Source organism: Acanthochromis polyacanthus, chromosome 2 (genome assembly GCF_021347895.1).
Source record: "Acanthochromis polyacanthus isolate Apoly-LR-REF ecotype Palm Island chromosome 2, KAUST_Apoly_ChrSc, whole genome shotgun sequence".
Taxonomy (NCBI): Eukaryota; Metazoa; Chordata; class Actinopteri; family Pomacentridae; genus Acanthochromis; species Acanthochromis polyacanthus.
The window spans coordinates 4,683,587-4,706,184 of NC_067114.1; the positions used below are offsets into that span (position 1 = coordinate 4,683,587).

Genomic DNA, 22,598 nt, shown 5'->3' on the forward strand with positions numbered 1-22,598 from the left:
AGTATTATCAGCAGATGTACTCCACAGCTGGTAAAGTGTACTTAACAAAGTAAAAGTGAACTACTTATTATGCAGAACGACCCTTTTTTGGCAGCACTAGAACACATAAGCCTACTGGATAATTGGATTTATCAGGGCATCCTAATTTATGAGGTGATAGTGTGCTCAAAATCTAAATCTATTACGCAATTCCCACTGTGGTGCATTAAATAAAGTATCGTGTAGAAACTTAAAGTAAGATTTCAACACTAGGATGCATAAGTCAACGGATGCAAGTTGTTGTTTTTGTGTTAAATATGCAAAGTAACTCAGGTAAATGTTGAGGTTTTTCTCTCTGTATTCTCTGGTTTGCAGTGGAATAGAAGCATGAACATGAAATTACAGTTATTATGGAGTCCGTGTGTCTCTATACAGAATTTTAACAGCTCTTCATGTGGCATTGAAGCCTGATTCACCCCTTCTGTGAGGTAAAATACTGTCAGATATTCATCTTCCATTAGAAGCTGCAGCCACACAGAGAGACGTACTAATAAAATATGAAACAGTTGGTCGAAATCATTGCCAAATAAAAACTTTCTCACCTAGACTTCATACCACGTTTGTGATCGGAGAGAAAAGCATTTTGACTGTTGGAAGGGAATTATTTCACATTTTGTCAGTGACAGTTTCACCACAGGAGAATCTCTTTAATTTCAGTCCTTTCTGAGGAAGCAGTGAATATTTTTCATCTCTTAAGGTTTTCTTTGATGTAATAATCAGCAGTAAATACATTCAGTTAAATACATAAAAGGAATTTAACATGAGAACTTTTATTACTTTTCTATTCCAACACATTTCACGTGAACGTACCAGATTATTTACTTCTCTAAATTACTAAATATATTGCACACAAACATACTTTGAGTTTTGCATAAAAAAGACAAAACTTTATTGATTCCAGGGAGCTTTATTTTATTCATTTATTCATTCCTCAGCTTATTTGACAGAGCTCATCATGCTCACTGATTAAAAAAACAACTTAAAATAAGCCAAAATGACCCTAAAAAAGCTCATTTTAATGCTAACTTTAATGCTAGAAGTTACAAAGATCATCTAAACATTGAATTACACCATTCGTATCAGTGATTTGCATACTTTTTTCCCACATACATCAATGAATAACACCACAGCGTGTGAGCTCGTGTCCAAACTAAAAAAAAAATCTGAAATGTGACACTTATTACAGATCAAACTGCAACAGAATCAGTTCAAATACGCTCCACAACCTGCTTTGACTGCATGGAAGTATATTAATGATAAAAATCTAAAATGTTTTAGTATATTGTCCATAACATTTTACATTAAAATATTATACTCACGTCATTTTGGACATTTTCTGAGTCACTTGACAATTTATGAGTCATCTTGGGACAAATCTTAACACTTTCGGGCAAGTTTTCATTATTTCAGACAAATTTTGAGCTATTTTGTAATTTTTTTGAGTCATTTGATGCATGTTTCAAGTTATTTTGGGGCAAACAGTAATTTTGAACATTTTTCATTATTATGAATGAATTTTGAGTTAGATGTGACATTTTTTTTAAAAAGTATAAAAAATTTTATGCTTCAGCATAATTAGCTAATGATACATCATGACTTTTATAGCTATATTATTATTATTATTAATATTAGTATCATCATTAATATTATTGTTATTACTACTATTATTATTATTATAGACATACTTCATGCTGTTTTTGACATTTTTGGATAATAATAATAATAATAACAAAACCTAATAATATATATATATATATATATATATATATATATATATATATATATATATATATATAATATTATTATACTTTAATGGCGTTAGTACAAGATAACAATGACTGAAATCAATCTAAGAGCAAGAGTTTAGTAATTTAGAGCAAGTTTGGTTACAAGGTTCATGTTATTTTTGATATTTTGTAGTCATTTGGGACAAATATTAAAAATTCTGGGCAAGTTTTCATTATTTTGGACAAATTTTGAGTGATTTTATACATGAGTCATTTAGACAGTATTTGAAGCACATTTCAAGTTATTTTGGACAATTTATGAGTCACTTTGACAATGTTTGAGGCTTCTGGGACAAATCTTGTTGGGCAATTTGAGTTATTTTTCACATTTTTTTGTTATTATGTACCTTTTTTAGTCATTTTGACAATTTCTGAGTCATTGAACGTTTCAAGTCATTTTGGACATTTTGGAGTCATTTGAGGCAAATCTTCAAAAATTTTGGGCAAGTTTTCATTATTTTGGACACATGGTGAGTTGTTTTTGAAATTTTTTGAGTCATTTTGACAATTTTTGAGTTATTGGACAAATGTTTCAAGTCATTTTTGAAAATCTGGAGTCATTTGAAACACATCTTAGACATTCTGGGCAAATTTTCATCATATTGGACATTTTGTGAGTCATTTTCAGATTTTTTTTTAGTCATTTTGACAACTTTTGACACATTTGGGACAAATCTTAATTTTGAGCAAGTTTTCATTATTTCGGACAAAATTTGAGTTCTTTCAGAGAAATGCATTTTTCATTTTAAACAGGAACTGAGTAACTTAGAGCAGGTTTACAGTCATTTTGGACAAATTGCATCACACCAGCAAGGTTAAATTCACTCCTACAGGGATCATTATGCAAAATTTTGAGTCATTTTGACAATTTCTGAGGCATTTGAGACAAATCTTAGCATCGTTTAATTATTTTTCACATATTTTCAGTTATTTTATAACATTTTTTGAGCTACTTTAACAATTTTTGACGTATTGAACAAATGTTTCAAGTCATTTTTGAACATTCAGAGTCATTTGAGACTAATCTTAGTATTGTTTAATTATTTTTCACATATTTTCAGTTATTTTATAACATTTTTGAGCCATTTTAACATTTTTTGACGTATTGAACAAATGTTTCAAGTCATTTTTGAACATTCAGAGTCATTTGAGACTAATCTTAGACATTCTGGGCAAATTTTCATCATATTGGACATTCTGTGAGTCATTTTCTGATTTTTTTGAGTCATTTTGACAATTTTTGACACATTTGTGACAATTCCTAACAATTTTGTTCAAGTTTTCATTATTTTGGACAAAATTTGTGTTCTTTCAGACATATATTTATATATTCTAAATGAATATATATGAATCAATCCTTTCAGTTTTCATTTTTATGGTCACATTTTACCACTTTTTCATTGCTCTTTATAATTAGTCCCTATTATTTTCTTGCTCCAGTACCTGCTGATAGATTTAAATCTCATCAGCTCCTCTTGCATGAAAATCACCAAACATGAATCTTTTCGTTCCCACTCGACCTGCAGTTTATTATTAACCCCCGACACCAAACAATATCCGCCTTATTAAAGCCACTAATGACTAATAACCCTCCTTCCTCTCCAATTATTTTTTTTTCTAACCTCCAGCGGAAAAATGTGAATTGGAGCAGAGCGCGGCGGACATGCGCGGAGCTGCAGCGAACATGGCGGCTTGCATCTGCTAGAAAGTGAGGAATCTCCCATCAAAACATCCTGTTCACACGGTCGGTACGGCTCCTGTCTCATTACTACTCTAACGCGAACAAAACCACGAGCTTTCTCTGCTTTTCTCTCGCTTGTTTTTCCCGTTGAGGTGGGAAGTTGTTGATGAACCAGAAGCGATCCTGCTGCTTCTGTTTTTTCCTCCTCCTCCTCTCTCTCTCTCTGCTTCCATTTGCTCTGATAGATCAGGCAGCAGAGTGTTTCTACTGAATCGTGCAGCTTTTCTTCTAGTTTTTCAGCCGCTACCTTCAGCTCTTTTGCTGTTTGCTGCACAGGGAGGAAGGGGAGGATTTGCAGAGGATCGGGGGAAAGCAGCAGCCTGCTATGATGAGGATACAATGCAACGTTAGCTGCTTTTAGCCCGAATAATGAGCTCCGTCCCGCCCACTAAATGTGACCAGAACCCAAAATGAAAATGCGTCACACACTTTTCTTTAATTCTCACCTTCTTTTGCTCGTCCAGCCTCCTGCTCCTCTCAGCCTGTGCACATGGCTGAAAGAAATGTTTACCCAACATGCAAGCTGCTGCTTTTCCTCCACCTCTTAAGGGTTTTTTTTTCTTTCCATTCAATGCAACTCATGTTTAAGATAAACAGTTTGCTGCAGAATGAATGTGTGACATGAAGCTAGAAGTTCCATCCTGGAGGTGACGCCCTGCAGAAATGTGATCCTCACTTCTGTCTCCAAACTGTCCTGCAGGAGGAGGCCCAGAGGATGGCTTCAGGTTCATCTCATCACTGTCAAATGATGCCTTAACCCTCCTGTTGTCTTCATTTACGGCCACCAAAAAATATTATTTCCTTGTCTGAAAAAATCCAAAAATTCAGCAAAAAAATCCCCAAATTTCTGAAAATTTGCAAAACCTTCAGGAAGAAAATTCCAATAATTATTAAAAAAAAAATCCCCCAAATTTGGCAAAACAATTCTTGTAAATATTTTTTTTTAAAAATGAGTAAAAAATCTTCCAAAAAAATTTAAAAAATATCTATAGTGATTACATGTATATCAGTGAACTAATATTTTATTTAAGAACATTCAAAAAAAGATTTTCTTTGTGAATGTTCTTAAGAAGTATTTTTTTTAGCATTTCTCTTTATTTTGCACCAAAAAAAATGTTCAAAGATTTCCCAAAAATGTTGAAAATGTGGACATCAGAAGTTTCACTGCGAAAATATATTTTTTTCCACATTTTCAAACTTTAAAACAGGTCAATTTTGACCCGCAGGACGACATGAGGGTTAAAGAAGAAAAAAAATAAGTTTCACCTGTTTGCCACATGCACAAAACAGGAAGTGAGTCACTGAGAGCAGGTCTAGAGTCATTTTGGACATATTCACACCAGCAGGGTTAAATTCGCCCTTAAAGGGGTCATTATGGAAAAAATTTACAAAATGTAATAATTGCGGGCACACTTTTATTATTTTGAATGAATTTTGAGTTATTTGGGACAATTTTTTAAAAGTCATTTTGCATTTTATTTATGCTTGAGTATAATTTGTTAATGATACCTTGTAGCTTTGTTATTGTTTTTATTAGTATTTATTTTTATTATTTAAGACATGTTTAATGTTTTTGAGACTGTCCTGTGTCACAGAGGAAGCAGAGGATGGTTTCAGTCCAGGCTTGCAGGTTGATCCAATTACTGTCAAATTATTTCTTAAAAACAACAGAAAAAGAAATGTCACCCTTTTGCCCTGTGCACAAAACAGGAAAGCACATGTTGGAGGGTAAAAAGTGAATATGAGTGCATTTAAAATCACTCCGTCAGTTACAGATGGGTTTATTAGTTGATTATTATTCATGAAATGCAAAATATTTGCAGTTTACTGTTTGTTAAATGCAAGAATTTCTGTTTTATGTCACTGGCAGTTTGATTATGGATGAATGTTTTGTCATTTATAAAGTAAAAATGTCAAAACCTACAGCAGCAGGTCCTCAGTAATGAGGATTTCTTTAGACCTTTATATTTTTCTGCTAATTGTTTTCTTGATTAATTCCATTATTTATCTATAAATTCTTGGATGTTTAGTCTAATAACTAAAAGAAAAGCAGCACAGCCTCGTTTTGAGGAGGTTACCTGTAAATGTTTGAGATTTGAGGTTAAAAATTTACATGTTTTATGTGATAGTAAACTGAATCTGTGAACATGTTTGAGGTTTAAACTTGCTGGTCGAACAAAAGAGGAAATAATGTGCTGGAGGCTAAACCTGCACATTTCTAATCACTCCAACGCTTTGCAGAGTTCAGTTAGAGATTCATGTTTTTAGCTGGTCGTTATTTATGAAGTGAAAATGTTTATAGTTTGTTAAATGCAAGAATTTCAGTTTTACATCAGTGTCAGTTTGGTTAAGGATGAATCTTTTGTCATTTATACAGTAAGAATGTCAAAAACCGCAGCAGCAGGTCCTCAGTAATGAGGATTTCTTTATTTTCATGTTCGATTATTCAGCTGGCATTTGAGGTTAAAAATTTACTCTCTTTATATGACAGGGAACTGAATCTGTCAATATGTTTCTGGTTTTAGACTTGCTGGTTAAACAAAAGAGGAAATAATGCGCTGGAGGATAAACCTGCACATTTACAGTCACTTTGTAGAGTTTCAGTTAGAGATGGACTTTTTGAGTTGATTATTTATGAAGCAAAAATGCTGATATCTGCAGCTTTTGTCTTTTCACATGCAAGACTTTGCAGCTTTCTTCTGTTTTTAATAACTGTTAGAAGCATAAAAGATGAATCTTTCTGTCAAAAACACCTAACAGCAGAGATGAGGATTTGCTTTAACCTGCATCTGCTTTCATAATCACTTATTCAGCTAATTGTTTTTCTGATCAGTTCAATTTTTACGCTACGCATTCTAAGATTTTCACTTTACAATCTAATACATCGCAGAAAAGCAGCACAGCCTCATGCTGACATCATAAGAACTCCACTCATTTTAGCAGAAACATTCACTGGAGTGATAGAAACACGTTTTGTTTTATAGATGTGAAATAGAAAGGAGTCAGCAGAACAGCACTACAGATGAAGATGCTCTTGTTGCTTCAGTGCTGCAGCCGAAGCAGAGCATAACATTATCACTTCTTTCATTGGTAACTGGTCAACAGAAGCAACAGTTTTGATCATAAGTTGTAATGTGCTGCTTCCAGCTTCATAATTGTGAGGATCTGCTGCTTTATTTCATTCTATGTTGAATATTGTTAGCTTTTTTTTAAAGACTACTTTGTCCTGTTGGGCTCTTGGAATTAGTTTTTGACATAGACTCAGCTTGTTAATTGCAAAAAGAACTGACAGAATAATTATTTAGCCATGAAATCAAACATTGCTCTATTAAATTCCGCACATCTTCAACGGAGCTTCAGTTTAATGGTTTTATAATTCTGCTTTGTGAAGTTACACAGTGAAATCCAAGTTATTTGCGCAAAAACCATACCTTGAAAAAAAGTAAAATAATGCAGTCTAACTAGATTATTAACGTTTTTGTTGGGAAATTTTCGGTAAACAACAGAGCAGCTTTTAGTAATGCATAAAACAAACAAACACAGTTAACACTTTGACACCCGGCCGTTTTTCAGACTGCTCAGGTTTGTGAACATTAAGCTAATCCCAGATCAGTGGCAGCCGTGGTGGAAATGGAGGTCGTAAAAATTAAGTGCTTCCTGGTCTGCAGGGCAGTTTTGTCTGACCCTCTTGAGTGAGGCGGACAGAGCAGAGCAAACACTGAGCCGGTCTGCAGCAAAGCGACGAGCTGAGCTGGAATCCTTTTCATGTCGGCCAGCAGACGTCTCACATCCACACGTCTTAATGGCTTTTTATGGCAGCTTGGAATCTTTATGGCTCCTCCGGACTGAAAGGGATTCATTGCAGAGACAGAAGGGGTCTCCAGAGGGAGGGACGGCCACAACACGCTGCAGATGCTCCAAACTTTGCAGCACAAGGGAAGGAGACATTGTCTGGCTTCTGGGGAGGTTTCAACCTGCCATTTTTGTTGGGGATTTTGTTTGGAATGTGTTGCTTTTTTTCGCTGCTGTGGATTGTTTTTGTGCTTGGTTTTGAGCTCTGTGCCGGTTTTGCAGAAAGCAGGACGATGCTGATCAGTTCTTTTGTAGACCTGATGAGGAGTTTTGGGCCTGATTTTCAGCATAAACAGTGTGGTAACAGTTTTATTTCATTTATACTCGCTAGTCAAATCTGGAATAAATCCTAGAAACATTGCAAAGCTGCTAATTTTAACATTGTAGACCAGAGGAGTTCATAAAGATTTATAGCAACACAAACAATAACCATGTTTTCATTGGGATCTTCTGCATTCTTTGTGACTTTTGTGATCTAGTTGTGAGTCTCAGATTACATCTTATGCTTAGAATATGTAAATAATATTACAATCTTTTACTTGTTACAGCAGCACAGTTAAACCTGAAGTAAAAAACTGCAGCAAGACTTTATGTTTTAAGGAAAGATCATTTATTTTTTCTTCTATTCCACAAATTTCATTGAAATCCCTTAAAATCCAAGAGTATTTTCCAACTTTTATTTGCTCTATATATTTAACTTCATTACAAATAAAAGCAAAGTCATTTCCTAAAACAGCTGCAGCACTGAAGCCTCAGCAAACGTCACTCAAACACCAGAGAATCTTGTGTTTGTTGGGGACTATTTTTAGCTGTGGATTAATACACATTTGATCCTGTTGTGTGTGTGTGTGTGTGTGCAGCAGCATGAAGGTGGCGTAAGAAGGATCGGCTCAAAGTAAACTGAAGCGTGGTAACGAAGGAACGTGTCAGCCGAGTGGATCATCGTGTTTTAATAGGACGAACAGCAGCAGGTTATCAGAGTTCAGCTGCACAGATAGTACGAGAAGGACTGAGTTAGTGCTGATTTTTGGTGTTTTTATGGGATTTGTTGGCAGTAACAATAATATCACAACATTACAAGAAAGTTTAAGGTGCAAGAAAGTAGTTCAAACACTGACATACAAAAAAAATACCAGACAAAATAAAAACGTCGTTTAAATCAAACTTGAAAGAGTAAAATGGAGCAGAAGATAAAAATGGGCTAAAAAAGAATAAAACAGACTAAACAGGAAAATAATGTTAGAGAGGATGTAGTTAAGATAAAAACAGTCCCAGCAAGAATTATTTTTGTTCTAGAAACGTACTAGAAGTTTTCTTGAAGCTCCCAGAATGTTTTTCCTAAAAGCTGTATGAAATTCTCTAAAAATGTTCATTTTCTAAATGTTGCATTGTTCTTGCTTTGTTACTATGTAACATTGTGGAAACATTTTATAGACAAACAGAAAAGTCAATATAGAATCAAGGGGCTTTTGAATTCCATGGGATATTTCCTGCATACATTTTTATGAGAAGTAAAAAAATGGGATGTTTTTTTTATGTTCGTTATGATCATGTCTTTACAAATTCTAGAATTATTTATTATTTAAACAATCACTTATTAATAAGAATTGACTGGATATCACTGAAATGTCAACTAAATAACAGTCCAAATTTAATTACAACCACCTTCTAATTAGCTAAACAATAATAAAATGAGCTGATTCAAGAAAGATTTTGATTGTGTTTTTTTATTAAGGTGAGATAATCATGACAGATATTTCTTTTCTGACAATATATCAAATTTTATATGGAAAATAAATTATATCTGTGTCTGAGAAATCACTTAACTAAGTTCCCCGTTACAAAAACACCTCTCCAGGAAGTGTGTTAATTCCAGATCACATGACCTGCTCCACATGATGTCATTTCCTCCTGAAGAAAAGACTGGAAGACTCCAAGGCTTTCTGACTTATTTAATATAAAGTAGTATAGTAATAGTAATGTAATATTTCAGAAGAATCTTTCTGTAAAAATGCCATGTGGTGTTTGTTTGTAGGCAGTTATGCTGATTTTAGGCCTGAAAACAGCAAAAATGTTAACTATGTTGCAACAAGTCCTGCAGTTATATTTTGACCCATTTGATTTGAATAAGATAAGTTGAGATCAGCGTTATTAACCCTATAATGGGAAAATGCAGCGTTACAGCAGCAAAAGTGATGCTGCAGATGCATTGGGAACATCAACAAAAATGTCACGTAAATTCTGCTGATATTGTGCAGATTCTTCCACATGTGAAGATTCAGATGTTGCACAGATTCCTCTTGCTGTGGCAAATAACGCTGTGCCCATCTATATGTATTGAAGAGCAATGATTTTGCACGTATTGTGGCTGATGTTTCTGGACCGTGTTGTCTCCAGTGTCTGTTTAGGTCCCTGAAGATCTGACTCCAGCTGCAGCGGTCATCATGGGCCGAACACCACACCGAGGTAAACCCGCTGTCAGATCTGCTAACACCACGAATCAAACACATCGCAGAAAAGATCAAAATCCTTACTCATGTTTTCCACAACTTAATTAGATTTTTATTTTTATTTTTTGGTGTTTGAGACTCTCAGAAGTGTTTGGTTGGCTTCGTTCTAGCAGTAATTGTAGCCTGTGCATCAGAAGCTGCTGAGTTCTGATGAGCGCTTCAATCACCGTTTTGATTTCAGATCAAAAAGAGGAGAAGAAGGAGAGACGAAGCAGCATCACAGCAGGCTCTGCCCTCGACAAATCCAACGGTTGGCTCCTCACATCTCTGCCTTGTTGATCCTATCATTAAGCTTTCTGAATTAATAGCTACTTTTTTTTAGGATTCACCGCTTGCAGAGATCAGTCACCTGTTTTGTCTTCTTAGGTTAAGAAAAGCACTCATAAGTTACATGTTGAGCTGTAAGTTCAGGAGGGTTTGCAAGTTTATGAGGACTTCCACTAATGTTTTAAACTCTCTTTGTGCAAACGTTTATTGCTGTCTTTCTCCTACGCTGTGCAGATTTATCAGCTGTACAAAAAAAGATGAACATTTTTCTCTCTATTTAGTTACAATCCATTGTAGAAACATGCTAACTGTTTTTAATTTACTCAGATAAACTGATAATTAGATTAGGGCTGCAACTAACGACGTGTCGACCAATCATCTGAGCACGATACGGCATCAAAAGCGGAAGTGAGCGCGCAATGCAACAGAAATCACCGTCCGACTGGAGCGGGGAAACCGGACGGACATCGACGCTGCATGGTGCATATATTATGTATGCACGATACAGCGCGGACATCCGCGATCTATCGTAAACGCGGATGTCAGCGTTTACTATACAGCTGTATCTAAACGCGGACATCAGCGCTGCATCGTGCATACATAATATATGCACGATGCAGCGTCGATGTCCGTCCGTGTTCCGCGCTCCAATTGGAGGGTGATTTCTGTTGCATTGCGCGCTCACTTCCGCTTTTGATGACGTATCGCGCTCAGATGATTAGTCGATGCGTCATTAGTTGCAGCACTAAATTAGATGTTTTTTTCTAGTCAATAATAATAATAAAGGGATATTTTTACTGTTTTTTTCTTTCACTACTTCCTGTAACTGCATCTGTGTCTCAGTGATCAGAAATTCACTTTTTTTAAAAAAATCTCTTTTACTAGAACCGTTCAGCTGGGAAGAATATCTGAGAGAAACCTCCTCCATTGCAGCGTCCCCCACCTGCTTCAAACAGGTATCTGATCATTAAAATGCAGTTTTAAGGTCCCTTTGTTCGGATTGCTTCCTCAAGTGTTTCCCTTTACTTTTAATATCAATAATTATAGTCTTAATTGAGTTGATAATTGTTGTTGCTGTTCTGTTTAAGAAATAGTTGTTGCCTAGTTAAAGAACTACTCTGCTGATCTTTCCTAGTGTTAGACCAAAACCACCGCAAATGTTGTCTGCAGAGCGTCTTTAGTTTTTTTCTCTGTGCCAAGAAGTTCCATTTCTTTTGCAAAAACAATCAAAAACAAATCAAATACAGTTCAGATTGAGTCTTGCTGTTTCATTCAGTTAGTTTGGACGTTTATTTCTGATAATCTAGAGCTGAAAATGGCCCAAAGCAAACAATTCATGCTGCTGGTTACACCTGTTAGTGACCAACATTGTGAGATTCTTATTTATGTTTAGTCTTTTATTCCAAAAGATCATATTTATGACTCTTATTTTAACAATTTTTTATCTTCAAAAGGAACAAACAGGTCAGAAATGAGTCAGAAAGTTCTTATCGATAACAAAAATGAAGATTATTGGCAGGCTTTTCCTTCTTACGGTCATTTTGAGCTTCCAGTCTGCATAATATTCCCACCTTTGACATAATACGAGCCGGTTGAACCAGCAGAGATGACTGAAGGTCTCTTTGTCCCCGTTCAGTCCAGAGTTCCTCCCTCCAATGACTTCAAAGCCGGCATGAAACTGGAGGCGCGGGATCCTCGCAACTCTAACTCGGTGTGCATCGCCACGGTGATGGGCATGATGGGAACTCGTCTGCGCCTGCGTCTGGACGGCAGCGACAACACCAACGACTTCTGGCGGCTGGTCGACTCGTCGGACATCCAGCCAATAGGAACCTGCGAGAGGAACGGAGACATGCTGCAGCCGCCGCTGGGTGAGAGGAGTCAAAGTTTTTGTACAAGATTGAGCTTTTTGTAGCGTTTATGTGGAGTTTTTTCAGTCTAGTGCATGTTTTTGAACTGGAAGTTGGGTAATTCTAGTTCTTAGCAAGTAGAATCACAGGCCTTCTTCACATTTGAACTTGTAGTAGCAGGAAAAGCACAATAACATCAACTACAGCTCCATTATACTCAGTCAGTTTTTTTTTCATTGACGACATCCATTTTGGCTATTTGTCCATGCTGAAATACAGTTTTAAATCACTGAAAATGTAACAAATTTTTCATGGTAAAGATATTCAGAAAGTCTTTTTGCAGTGATGAAGTGTAGACGGAGAAAAACAGAGACTTTTGGAAACAAAAAGCTTAATTCATTTTACCGTTTTGAGCCTCCTTGTCTCCTCTTTTCTGTCAGTGATCTGGAAATCAGTCTTGATGTGGCATCTTGAAGTAGGTCTCAGCTCCAAAAATGCATATTGAGGATAGAGGATGCACAGGTGTATCCTGGAGGAATCCGATGAGTCTCTTCTGCACATGTAACATAACATACAAACCATGTGGGGAGCAGGGGTGCATAAATATACCGTCATATTTCTCTAAATCAGGCATAAATCATGTCACTTTTTATTTGTGCTGCATAATTTCATGTCATGCATCATTTTAGGGTTAAATAATGTGAGATCTTATATTCTCGTCACATTCAGCTGCATTGCAAATAAATTCAAATTAGACATCGTGGATAATGTTCTGCTCCTCTAACAGAGATCATGAAATACAGCAGCAGGCTGTAACAAAGCAAAGCACAGACGGTGTAGCTGCAGCATGTGTCAGATTTGATGGAGGTCGCTTTGAAATGACTGCTCTGAATCTCACTGAAGGATGCCTCGTTTTTCCTCTGCTTGTGGGAGTGACCGAGAGGCGAGGAGGAGAGAAATTGAGGACGTACAAACTGAGAAAGGAGAAAGGTGGACAGTCATGGATGTCCGCTTCCTCATTGGCTCCTTGCAGTCACTGCCTTCTCTGCTCCGATTCGTCACGCCCCTGTCACATGACTCCACGACCAAGCAGCCCACCCCACTCTGTTTTCTGTTTACCAGCACACACACACACACACAACGTAAAAAAAATAATGTTTTTCTGCTCATTATGATCATGTCTTTAAAATTCCAGAATTATTTATTATGGAAACAATCACTTGACTGGAGATCACAAAAATGTCTACTAAATAACGATCCCAGTTTAGTAACAACCACCTTCTAATTAGCTAAACAATAATTAAATGAGCTTATTAAAAATAGTTTTGATTGTGTTCTTTTTATTACGGTGAGATAATCATGACAAATTTATTCTTTTGACCATGTAGCAAATTTTAGATGGAAAATAGCAAATTGTATCTGTGTCCGAGAAATCACTTTCAACTAAGTTCCCCGTTACAAAAACACCTCTCAAGGAAGTGTGTTAATTCCAGATCACATGACCTGCTCCAGATGATGTCATTTCCTCCTGAAGAAAAGACTGGCCAGACTCCAAGGCTTTCTGACTTATTTAATATAAAGTAGTCAACAGGTTTACTACAATATCTTTATAAATAACTTTCAATTTCAGTTTTAATAAATTGTATATAGAATATTTAGAAGAATCTTTCTGTAAAAACATCATGTGGTGTTTGGTTATAGGCGGCCATGTTGATTTTAGTCCTGAAAACAGCAAAAATGTCACCTATGATACAAAAAGTCCTGCAATTCTATACTGATCCTAGTATAGACAAACATTATTTCTGAAATTATTCTAAAATGCTCGTCTGGACAGAAATAATTTTGCTTTAAATCTTTTTAAATGAAAAAATGACTAAGGATGTAGCTTATTACCAGGACCTTAAAACTGAAGCAATTAAATGGAATTCAGGTGTCATTAGCTTTATTATTTACCTGCATGTTTCATGCTGTGACATGATCCAGATGTCTTCTATTCAAAAGGCCTCTTTGTATTAGTTAAGAGCCTTTAAGTAATTCCTGACAAAACAATATCTAGTTTAAACCTCGTCAGAGACCTGACCAGCATAAAATCAAGATACCCAAGAAATACTTTACTGCACTGATGTAAAAATTCTACAGAAATCCAAGAGTACCTGAAAGACGCACTGCTCACTGATCTTCAACGTTTCCCTCTTATACTCCCACAGGTGTAAAGGGGATAAAGCCTCATTGTAAACATATGATGTTGATCTTGTTCACAGGTTTCAGGATGAATGCCTCCTCGTGGCCCATGTTCCTCCTGCGGACGCTCAGCGGTGCAGAGATGGCCCCCGCCTCTGCTTTTAAAAAGGTAAAAAAAAACAAAAAAAAAAACACTTAAAAATTCAAAATTTTGCCAAAAATACTGCGAGTGAATCCACATTGTGAGCAAATGTTCCTGAGGTGCACAAACAGTGAAAACAAGGTGTCGTTATTGTTTCAAAGTCAGGGTTTTTACATGTATTTATTCATTCATACAACATTTATTCATAGTCAGGAAATCACTGAAGGGTGACAAGGACACTGAGTCAACTTACAAAAACAGCAATGAAATAAACAACACACAGCAATGATAAACACTTTTAAAGAAAACACACACACAATTTACTACACCTAATAAATACAGTTAGTTTTATATCAAGCACAATAGTTGACTAAATTTTTAAGCCAGGTTGGAAAATATAAAGATATGGCAAAGTTTTATTTTTTGTCTGATTGTTGCAGTAATTAGTACAGACACAAGGGGGAGCCACTCACAAATCAAAGCTCATGCTGGAGTTGTTTGGACACAATGCCAGTAGATACCTGCAGTGTTTAATGCGTCTAAAAGGTCAGAAAGAGAAAAATATTTCACCTGAAAAAGCATAAAATGATGCTGAAGTTTTTGTTTTATTACAAATCTGTAAAAAAAAAAACGTGTAAAAAGTATGTATAGAACTATGTAACACTTTTACAATTGATTGATGCAGTGCAGACTTTGGTTTTTATTGTGCATCACTTTACTTCTATGTTCACGGTTCACTTGTTTTCACAAAAGCTGTGAATGTGCAGTGTTTGTTTGTTTGTTTGTGTGTTTATTTATATGCGTGTGTGTGTTCAGGAACCAGCCAGTCCTGCTAAGAACTACTTCCAGCCTGGTATGAAGCTGGAGGCGGTGGACAGGAAGAACCCCTACTTGATTTGTCCAGCCACGGTGGGGGAGGTCAGAGGTCAGGAGATCTTCGTCATGTTTGACGGCTGGCGGGGCGCCTTCGACTACTGGTGTCCGTTCGACTCCAGAGACATCTTCCCCGTGGGCTGGTGCACCCTGACCAAACACAGCTTACAGCCTCCCGGAAACTTCTGTGAGTGCTGCTTTGGTTCATGTTCTGTCTTGTTATGCATTTTGTCTGATTATAACAGCTCATGGAAGTAGGGATTTCAACATTTAGCAGAAACTAGCAGACCTTGTTCTCACTCAGCAGGTTTTCATGTTGATAATTTTGTTGCAATTGAGATCACTGTGACGCCTTCTGAGACCAGCCCATTCGTTTATGTCCTCTGTGCTGGACATTTGTTTTTGACTCACTAGAGCTATCCTACTAACCCCTGATGTGCTCAATAGAAGACATCCTGACCTTTCCAATGATATCTCATGTGATTGGGTGAGATGAGGGAAACTTTGTTTTCATGCTGCGACAAAATGGGGACTGCAGCAAAATGCAGGCGTCCTGAGAGCTTAATTCATGTTCAGTTTAATTTAGTTTCATTAGAAAATGGAATGACGTTCTTGTTTTCTCGTCAGCCTATTTTGATTTTGAAGTGTCACACATGCTGTAAAATCTAAAATCTGAGATCTAAGTTGTGGTTTTAGCTTCAAAAAGGCAACAAATCACCAAAAAAGTTAAACTGAAACATACTTTTTTTTCCTCAGTTCTCAGGAGGACATTTGCATTCAAGTAAAGGGAGTTTCACACTTATGAGTTCACTTGACACTCACATGTGTGAAGTGAAATGAATTAACGAGCTAATTAACTGAACTGATTATTCATATGATGCCTTCTTGGCTTTGTGAGCTCTTGACTGAGATGGAGGTTTGTATGTTTATCCTTTAACCCTGCAAACCATAAAATCCTACAATAGGTGTGAAAAGCATGTTATCTTTAAAAGATCTACCAAAGTACACTATTTAAGAAAGCCATAAAATGCAGAAACAGAAGGACTCGTCTCATTTTCAACTTTCCAACAGTCCTTGAACAGAACTGTCTGTGATTGTGGTCTTTGTTTAGGAAAAAAAGTAGGTTGGGGTCAGTATATAATTGCGTGACTTTTTGTATCATAATTCACATTTTTGCTACGGCAACGAATTTAATTCTCTACCAGGGTGGGTCTAGTTACCCTCCATAAGGCTCGAGGCTGGATGCTCCTAAAACTGGCCGGACCAATCACCATGAAGTGTAGAGTCAGAAGGCGGGCGTAACTAAGTGACGACAGAGGCGCGACAATTCTGACAGAAACAACCGGAAACAACTAGCCTAGCCACGCTAAACAACCCACGGCAACGAATTCTCTGCCAGGGTCGACAACAAAAACAACAGTCGTTGAGCTCCATTAGCACCGACTCTGAATAATCTTTCTGTTAACATGTCTGTAATATACTTGAGCTTCACCCATTGACTGTATAAATAAGGCTTCACCGAGCAACCGCGTCCTCTGATTTCCGGCGCTCTAGGAGCCTATTCGTTGCGCTGATTGGTTGTATACCTACCCAATTGCTGCAGAGTGATTTGATAGACAACCTTTTAACCCGCCTCCCTCCCTGTCGAGCGTGCCTAGACCCTTGCGTCTTCAGAGCATGGGTCTAGCGCGGCTAAGCTACATTTTTGTTGTTTTCAGGCCTAAAATCAACATGGCCGCCTATAACCAGTTGAGTGATTTCTGGGACACAGATACAACTTTCCGTATAAAATTTGACATATTACCAAAAAAGAGATATCGCTCATGATTATCTCCACTTAATAAAAAGAACACAATAAAAACAGTTTTTGAATAAACTCATTTTATTATAGTTTAGCTAATTAGAAGGTGCTAATTATTAAATTCAGACGGTTATTTAGTTGACATTTTAGTGATATCCGCTCATTTTTATTAATAAGTGATTGTTTCCATAACAAATAATTATGGAATTTGTAAAGACATGATCATAATGAACAGAAAAAAACATTAACTTTTGTACTTTTAATAAAAATGTATGCAAGATGTATCCCATGGATTTCAAGTCCCTCAATTAATATTGACCCTATTATTGTTTTTTTTTTAAATTTTGCCTTGTAATCCTGCAAATAAAAGACAGTTTGAACTCTCTGTACTTATAGCCATGCTTGTGCTGTTTTCATAAAGGTGCAGGACTTTATGTTGTTGTAAAAAAGGAGCCCACAGCGAGTAAAAATGTGACGGTAGCAAAAATGCCCAGAACCAGCTGTGAGTTCAAAGGGTTAACATACAGAATACGGTTGTTTTATCTTATTGATGGACTTTATAACATCACAAAATGCTCAAGTACAAGGCTTGGGGCAGTGAAACTCTGAATTTCTTTGGTTCTTGTGGTTGTTATTGTTGTGGACAGTCTACATTTTGACCACTGGAGGGCAGCAGAGCGTAGATGTTGACGTCAGCGCCATCATTAAAGGCAGACTGCTGACAGGCAGACAGCAGAGTAGTGGAGGCGACTTTGTGAATGAAACAAGAAATGAATGAGAGGGAAACATCATCCTGGTTGCTCTGTGCTCTCATTTCTCTCTTTAGTCAGCCTTGAAGCTTTCAAAGGCTGGATGTTGTGTTTCTGCTCCAGGTTTTAAAACCAGAGAGGCCTTGTTCAGACCAGCTTAAAATGCCTCGTTGTGTCTGGAGCTGCAGTTTTCACTTTACGTCAGAGCATGTCTCGAAAGCTTTTGATCAAATTAACTCCTTATTTGATTCATTTTTTAGTTTATTTTGTAAAAATGTAATAATTCTTAAAGATAATATTTTATACATGACACACTTTTACCTTTATTTACTTGAATGTGCATATATTTAACTTAAAACTACAGATTTGTGGCACCCAGGTAGCTCCGCTGATTGAGTGGACGACCCATGAACAGGTGCTGCAGCGGCCCGGGTTCGATTCCAGCTCACGGCTCTTTGCTACAGGTCTTCTCCCTACTTTCCTGCCTGTCTAATAAAGCCAAAAAAATAACTTAAAAAAGCTACAGATTTGTACCAAACTGTGAGGCTGCAGAGGAAATGCCAAATGTGACAACGACAAAGTTTGTGTATTTAGTGTTTGGTAGTGGGAAGTTAACTGAATTTAATCAGCTGTTCAATTTTTTGTGACGTTTATAAAGTCTGTGGAGTTTATTCTTCCGGTTCATATCAGTCAGAGTTTGAGGATTGGCATTCAAAATTTCAAAATTTCAACCTTAGAGTGTTGTTGGAGGACATAAAACTTTTTTTTTCTTTTGTGACTTTTTCAACATTTTTATCCCCCGCCACCACGAAGTGGAAAGGGGGATATAGGTTTGGCCTCCGTCCGTCCGTCCGTCCGTCCGTCCGTCCGTCCGTCCGTCCGTCCGTCCGTCCGTCCGTCCGTCCGAGATGAAGGGGACAGCTTTTCTCGGAAACTATTACAGCTAGGATTACGAAATTTAGTGTGTAGCTTCACACCATGGACACCTTGATCAAGTTTGAAAATGAGACCTGTGCGATAATATTTTACAGAGTTATGGCCCTTTATCACTATTTTGGATATAGACTCATATGAAGGGGACAGCTTTTCTCGGAAACTATTACAGCTAGGATTACGAAATTTAGAGTGTAGCTTCACACCATGGACACCTTGATCAAGTTTGAAAATGAGACCTGTGCGATAATATTTAACAGAGTTATGGCCCTTGATCACTATTTTGGATATAGACTCATAGACATCACATGTGGCGGGGGATATTGATGACCATGTCGTCTTGTTAATTTTCATGTTGAAAGTCAAGGTCAATGAAGTCACCATATGTTATTCTTTGTCTGTTAGCGGCTAAAAAAAAAATCCAAGAAATGTATCATCACTGTGAGTTTTGTCAAATAGCTATGGTTAATTTTGACGTTTTGAGGACCAATCCGCAAGTCCATCTTTTTCCAACTTTGGAGAAAACAGAAAGTTCCAGGCCTCTGCTGATTGGTCAAAAGCCACGATGTTGTGTTCTGTAAGCTAGAGTGAAGACCACGTGCTTCTCCACCTCACTGAGAGGCAGGAGCTACGCCGTATTTAATGTGTGCAGAAGTTACCAAATATGATCACATACCCAATAAAGGGTGCTGAGATTTTTCTATTAACAGATTTATTGCTTAATCTTTAAAATGTCGAGGTAAAACGGTGAAACGGTCGCCAGTGATCAGACTTCTAAACCACAACCCACAGTCTTCAAATTATTGCTTGTTTTTATCTGACCAACAGTCTAAAAACCCTCAAAATACTCAATTTGATCCAAAAAATCCTCACATTTGAAAAGACAAAACCAGCAACTCTTCATTTTTGTTCGATGAATGACTTTAAAAAGTGGATCATGAGCGCTGTTTTCTATAAACGATGAACTGGAATGACACGTTAAACTGTAGAACTATCAAGGCAGCAGATCTTTAACCACATGACTGAGTGGTTGATATTTACTGTACCCAGATCACAGCAGAACAGGAAGTTAATTATTAATAGTGGATGTTAAATCATTTAACCAAACATCACAAACACTAGTAGAAGAAGTATTCAGATCAGTTATTCAGACCAAGTAAAGTACTGTAGTCTAAAAAAACTGTTACAAGTAAGAACACAATTTTTCAAAAATATTTTTGGATAAATTTACAGACATATAATCAGCAAAATGTCAAAAATCAAAATGAAATGCCGTTCTATTACTGAATCTTTAGATAAACTAAAATGAGCAGTTTTTTAATCAGTCGGTAGGTAAAGTGAAGATAATCTTATTTGCTTCATATACTTTTTTATACTTTAACATGTAGGATCTTATCTGATTATTGACAATAAATCCTGGAAATATGAATTAGCATAAATGAAAATGAAGTGATTCTATTGTAATTATCATGAAATAATGTCATAATTGTACCTTCTACTCCCAGTAGTGACGCTTCTTTTATTTTTTATAAAAGTAAATAGTGTTTTTTTTCCACAGTAAATTCTCCTTTGAGTAATTGAACTCTTAATAAATTTGTTGTTTTGCAGAATCTCGAGCTTTAAAGACGCTTGAATGTGTTTGTTCTGTTGTTCAAAAGGAAGAGAAAATTACAAATAACAAAGTCAGTTTGGGAATATTGAGGCTCGAATCTCATTTATTCTGCTGTTGGCGTGTTTTTTTTGTGTTGACTTGGCTGGCTTTGTCGGCGAGGTTGTGACCCTCAGCGCTGACCTCCGCTCAGAGTCGACTCGGTTCCCTCAAGACTCGGCCAATCCGCCTGAGCAGATTCCACTTTCGGATGTTTTTATCATATATTAGCGCAGCTTTACATCACTACAGGCTGTGTTTTTTAAATGTGTGGTAGTTTGGGCTGTTCTCGACTCCATTTGCTCTTTTAAAGATGTGACAAAGCAGCGGGGCGAAACCACAATCATAGATTTCGTTTTGTTCGTCCACATCTCAGGATTTTATCCTCTGAAGCTTCTTGTGTTTGTACATCATCTAATACTATCAAAAACAAAATTAAATACCTAAAAATGTCACTTGGATGCTTATCAAAGCTAGTTTAGTTTATTTAAAGAAAAAATAATTGAGTGTGTCATTGAAATTGTCTAAATAGGAACTTAATGAATTTAACATTTTCCGATTTTTTTGGAATTATTCTTGTCAGATTAATGGTGTTAATGATAATTCATTTTAGTAAAAGCAAAGTTGTGAGAAGGATTCACATGCACATTTACGACACTCAGAGATCCTTTTTTAAGATGCATTCATCACGTTTATGTTGTTCTTCAAGTAACGAAACCATTCAACTTTTATGCATTTTATTTTTTAGTGTCCTAACATCTAAAGAAAATGTCAGTTTTTGACATTTTTAGAGCCACACATCACTTAATTTTCTTTAAAAGCAAGTTAATATTTTGTTGAAAACAGTCCTTCCAAATACAAACTGAATCTAGGATCTTTTAATTTCATTTTCCTTATTCAGTCAGGACGCTGTGAGGTTGCAAATGAGGTCTGTCCAGTAAAATGGCAGAAAAAAAACCACACAAAAGACAAGCTGCCATTAGTTGTGACTTTTCAATTTAGCCCAATTTTTCCACATTTTCTTTATCAATATGTGTTGATTTATTATTTCCTCAACTAAATATTCTTTGAATTAGTGAAGAATTATTTGCAGGAGTTTCTACTGCCTTTGAAAAAAAAAAGAAGCTTTTCCACCAATTTTGAGGTTGCGTTTTTGTTTGAGGCCTCTTATGAAAGACAAAATTACCCCGATTCCTTCTTTGGGAATTCTGTGTTCCCTTCTTTTGTTTTGTGGCCTGTGATCATCTCCTAGTCTGCAGAAATAAGAGCTTTGGTTGATATTATGAAACTGTGGAGGCTGTACCCAACTATTAATTACCAATCAGTGTGTAATTATACGGTAATTACGCTCAGCAGCTCCACCAGGGCGTCGCCTTGTGGTTCGCCTAATGTTCAGGCGTTGGCTGTTTAGTTCCTGTGGCAGGTATTCAGACGTTTGCCATCCATCAAACTCCTTTTGACAAATGACTCTGGAGTCAGTCTGCTGAACTCTGAAATTCTAATAAAGTTTAGCCGGCGTGATAAATATCAATCATTCCTCGTGTTTGCTGTTTCATCTCATCGACTCCCATCTCGCAGTTTCCTCCCCTTTTACCTTGTTGTCGATGTCCGCTGGTCAGGAAGCAGCTTGAAATATCCCAGACCTGCAGCCCTGATTAATGGGAGGTGTGTGTGCATGTGTGTGTGTGTGTGTGTGTGTTTGGGTTTTCTCCACATAGCTGATGGATGACAGCGGTTCCATGTCTGTCAGAGCGTGTTCTCACAGCGATGCAGTGACGTTTACGGCCTCCTTCCGCTGTTTTTGTGTCGTTAGACCAGGAAGAGTTAAGATGTGCTGAACATGACATTATATCTGCTTCTCAGCTTTAGACACGCTTCATTTTTCAGTTTTGCACTGGGGTCATTGTTTACTAAATGGAAGCTAACTGTGTTCATCCAGCTGTACAGTTTGTTGTAGTTTAAACAAAAACTGGAGTTTATTCATCTCAGTAACGGACAGATTTGCATTCAATCCTGTATTTTCTGCTTATTCTTTTGCCATTGACAGATTTATTATTTAATCTTCAAAATTTTGGAAAGCAGTCAACAATGATCACACTCCTTAACCCAGAGGTGGACAGAGTAGCCAAAAAAATCGTACTCAAGTAAGAGTAATGTTACTTCAGAATAATAGTGCTCAAGTAGAAGTAAAAAGTAGTCATTCAAAAAATTACTCAAGTAAGAGT

At 36.7% G+C, this 22,598-nt stretch overlaps 1 protein-coding gene across 5 annotated transcripts in view; it reads left to right on the plus strand.

The window, feature by feature from the left end:
- Positions 1 to 3,441: 3,441 nt before the first annotated feature.
- Positions 3,442 to 22,598, plus strand: part of scml2 (Scm polycomb group protein like 2) — a 36,942-nt gene continuing 17,785 nt past the window's right edge. For 2 of the 5 annotated variants that reach the window (XM_022200019.2, XM_022200040.2), the window contains exons 1-7: positions 3,442 to 3,570; positions 9,817 to 9,885; positions 10,111 to 10,179; positions 11,082 to 11,152; positions 11,833 to 12,067; positions 14,308 to 14,396; positions 15,186 to 15,429. In XM_022200019.2, the coding sequence (XP_022055711.2) occupies positions 9,864 to 9,885; positions 10,111 to 10,179; positions 11,082 to 11,152; positions 11,833 to 12,067; positions 14,308 to 14,396; positions 15,186 to 15,429 (730 nt within the window). In that variant the 5' untranslated portion in view covers positions 3,442 to 3,570; positions 9,817 to 9,863. Of the gene's footprint in view, positions 3,575 to 4,647; positions 8,433 to 9,816; positions 9,886 to 10,110; positions 10,180 to 11,081; positions 11,153 to 11,832; positions 12,068 to 14,307; positions 14,397 to 15,185; positions 15,430 to 22,598 lie in introns of those variants that run through there. The other 3 variants (XM_022200033.2, XM_051941363.1, XM_051941361.1) reach the window with 3 other exon arrangements.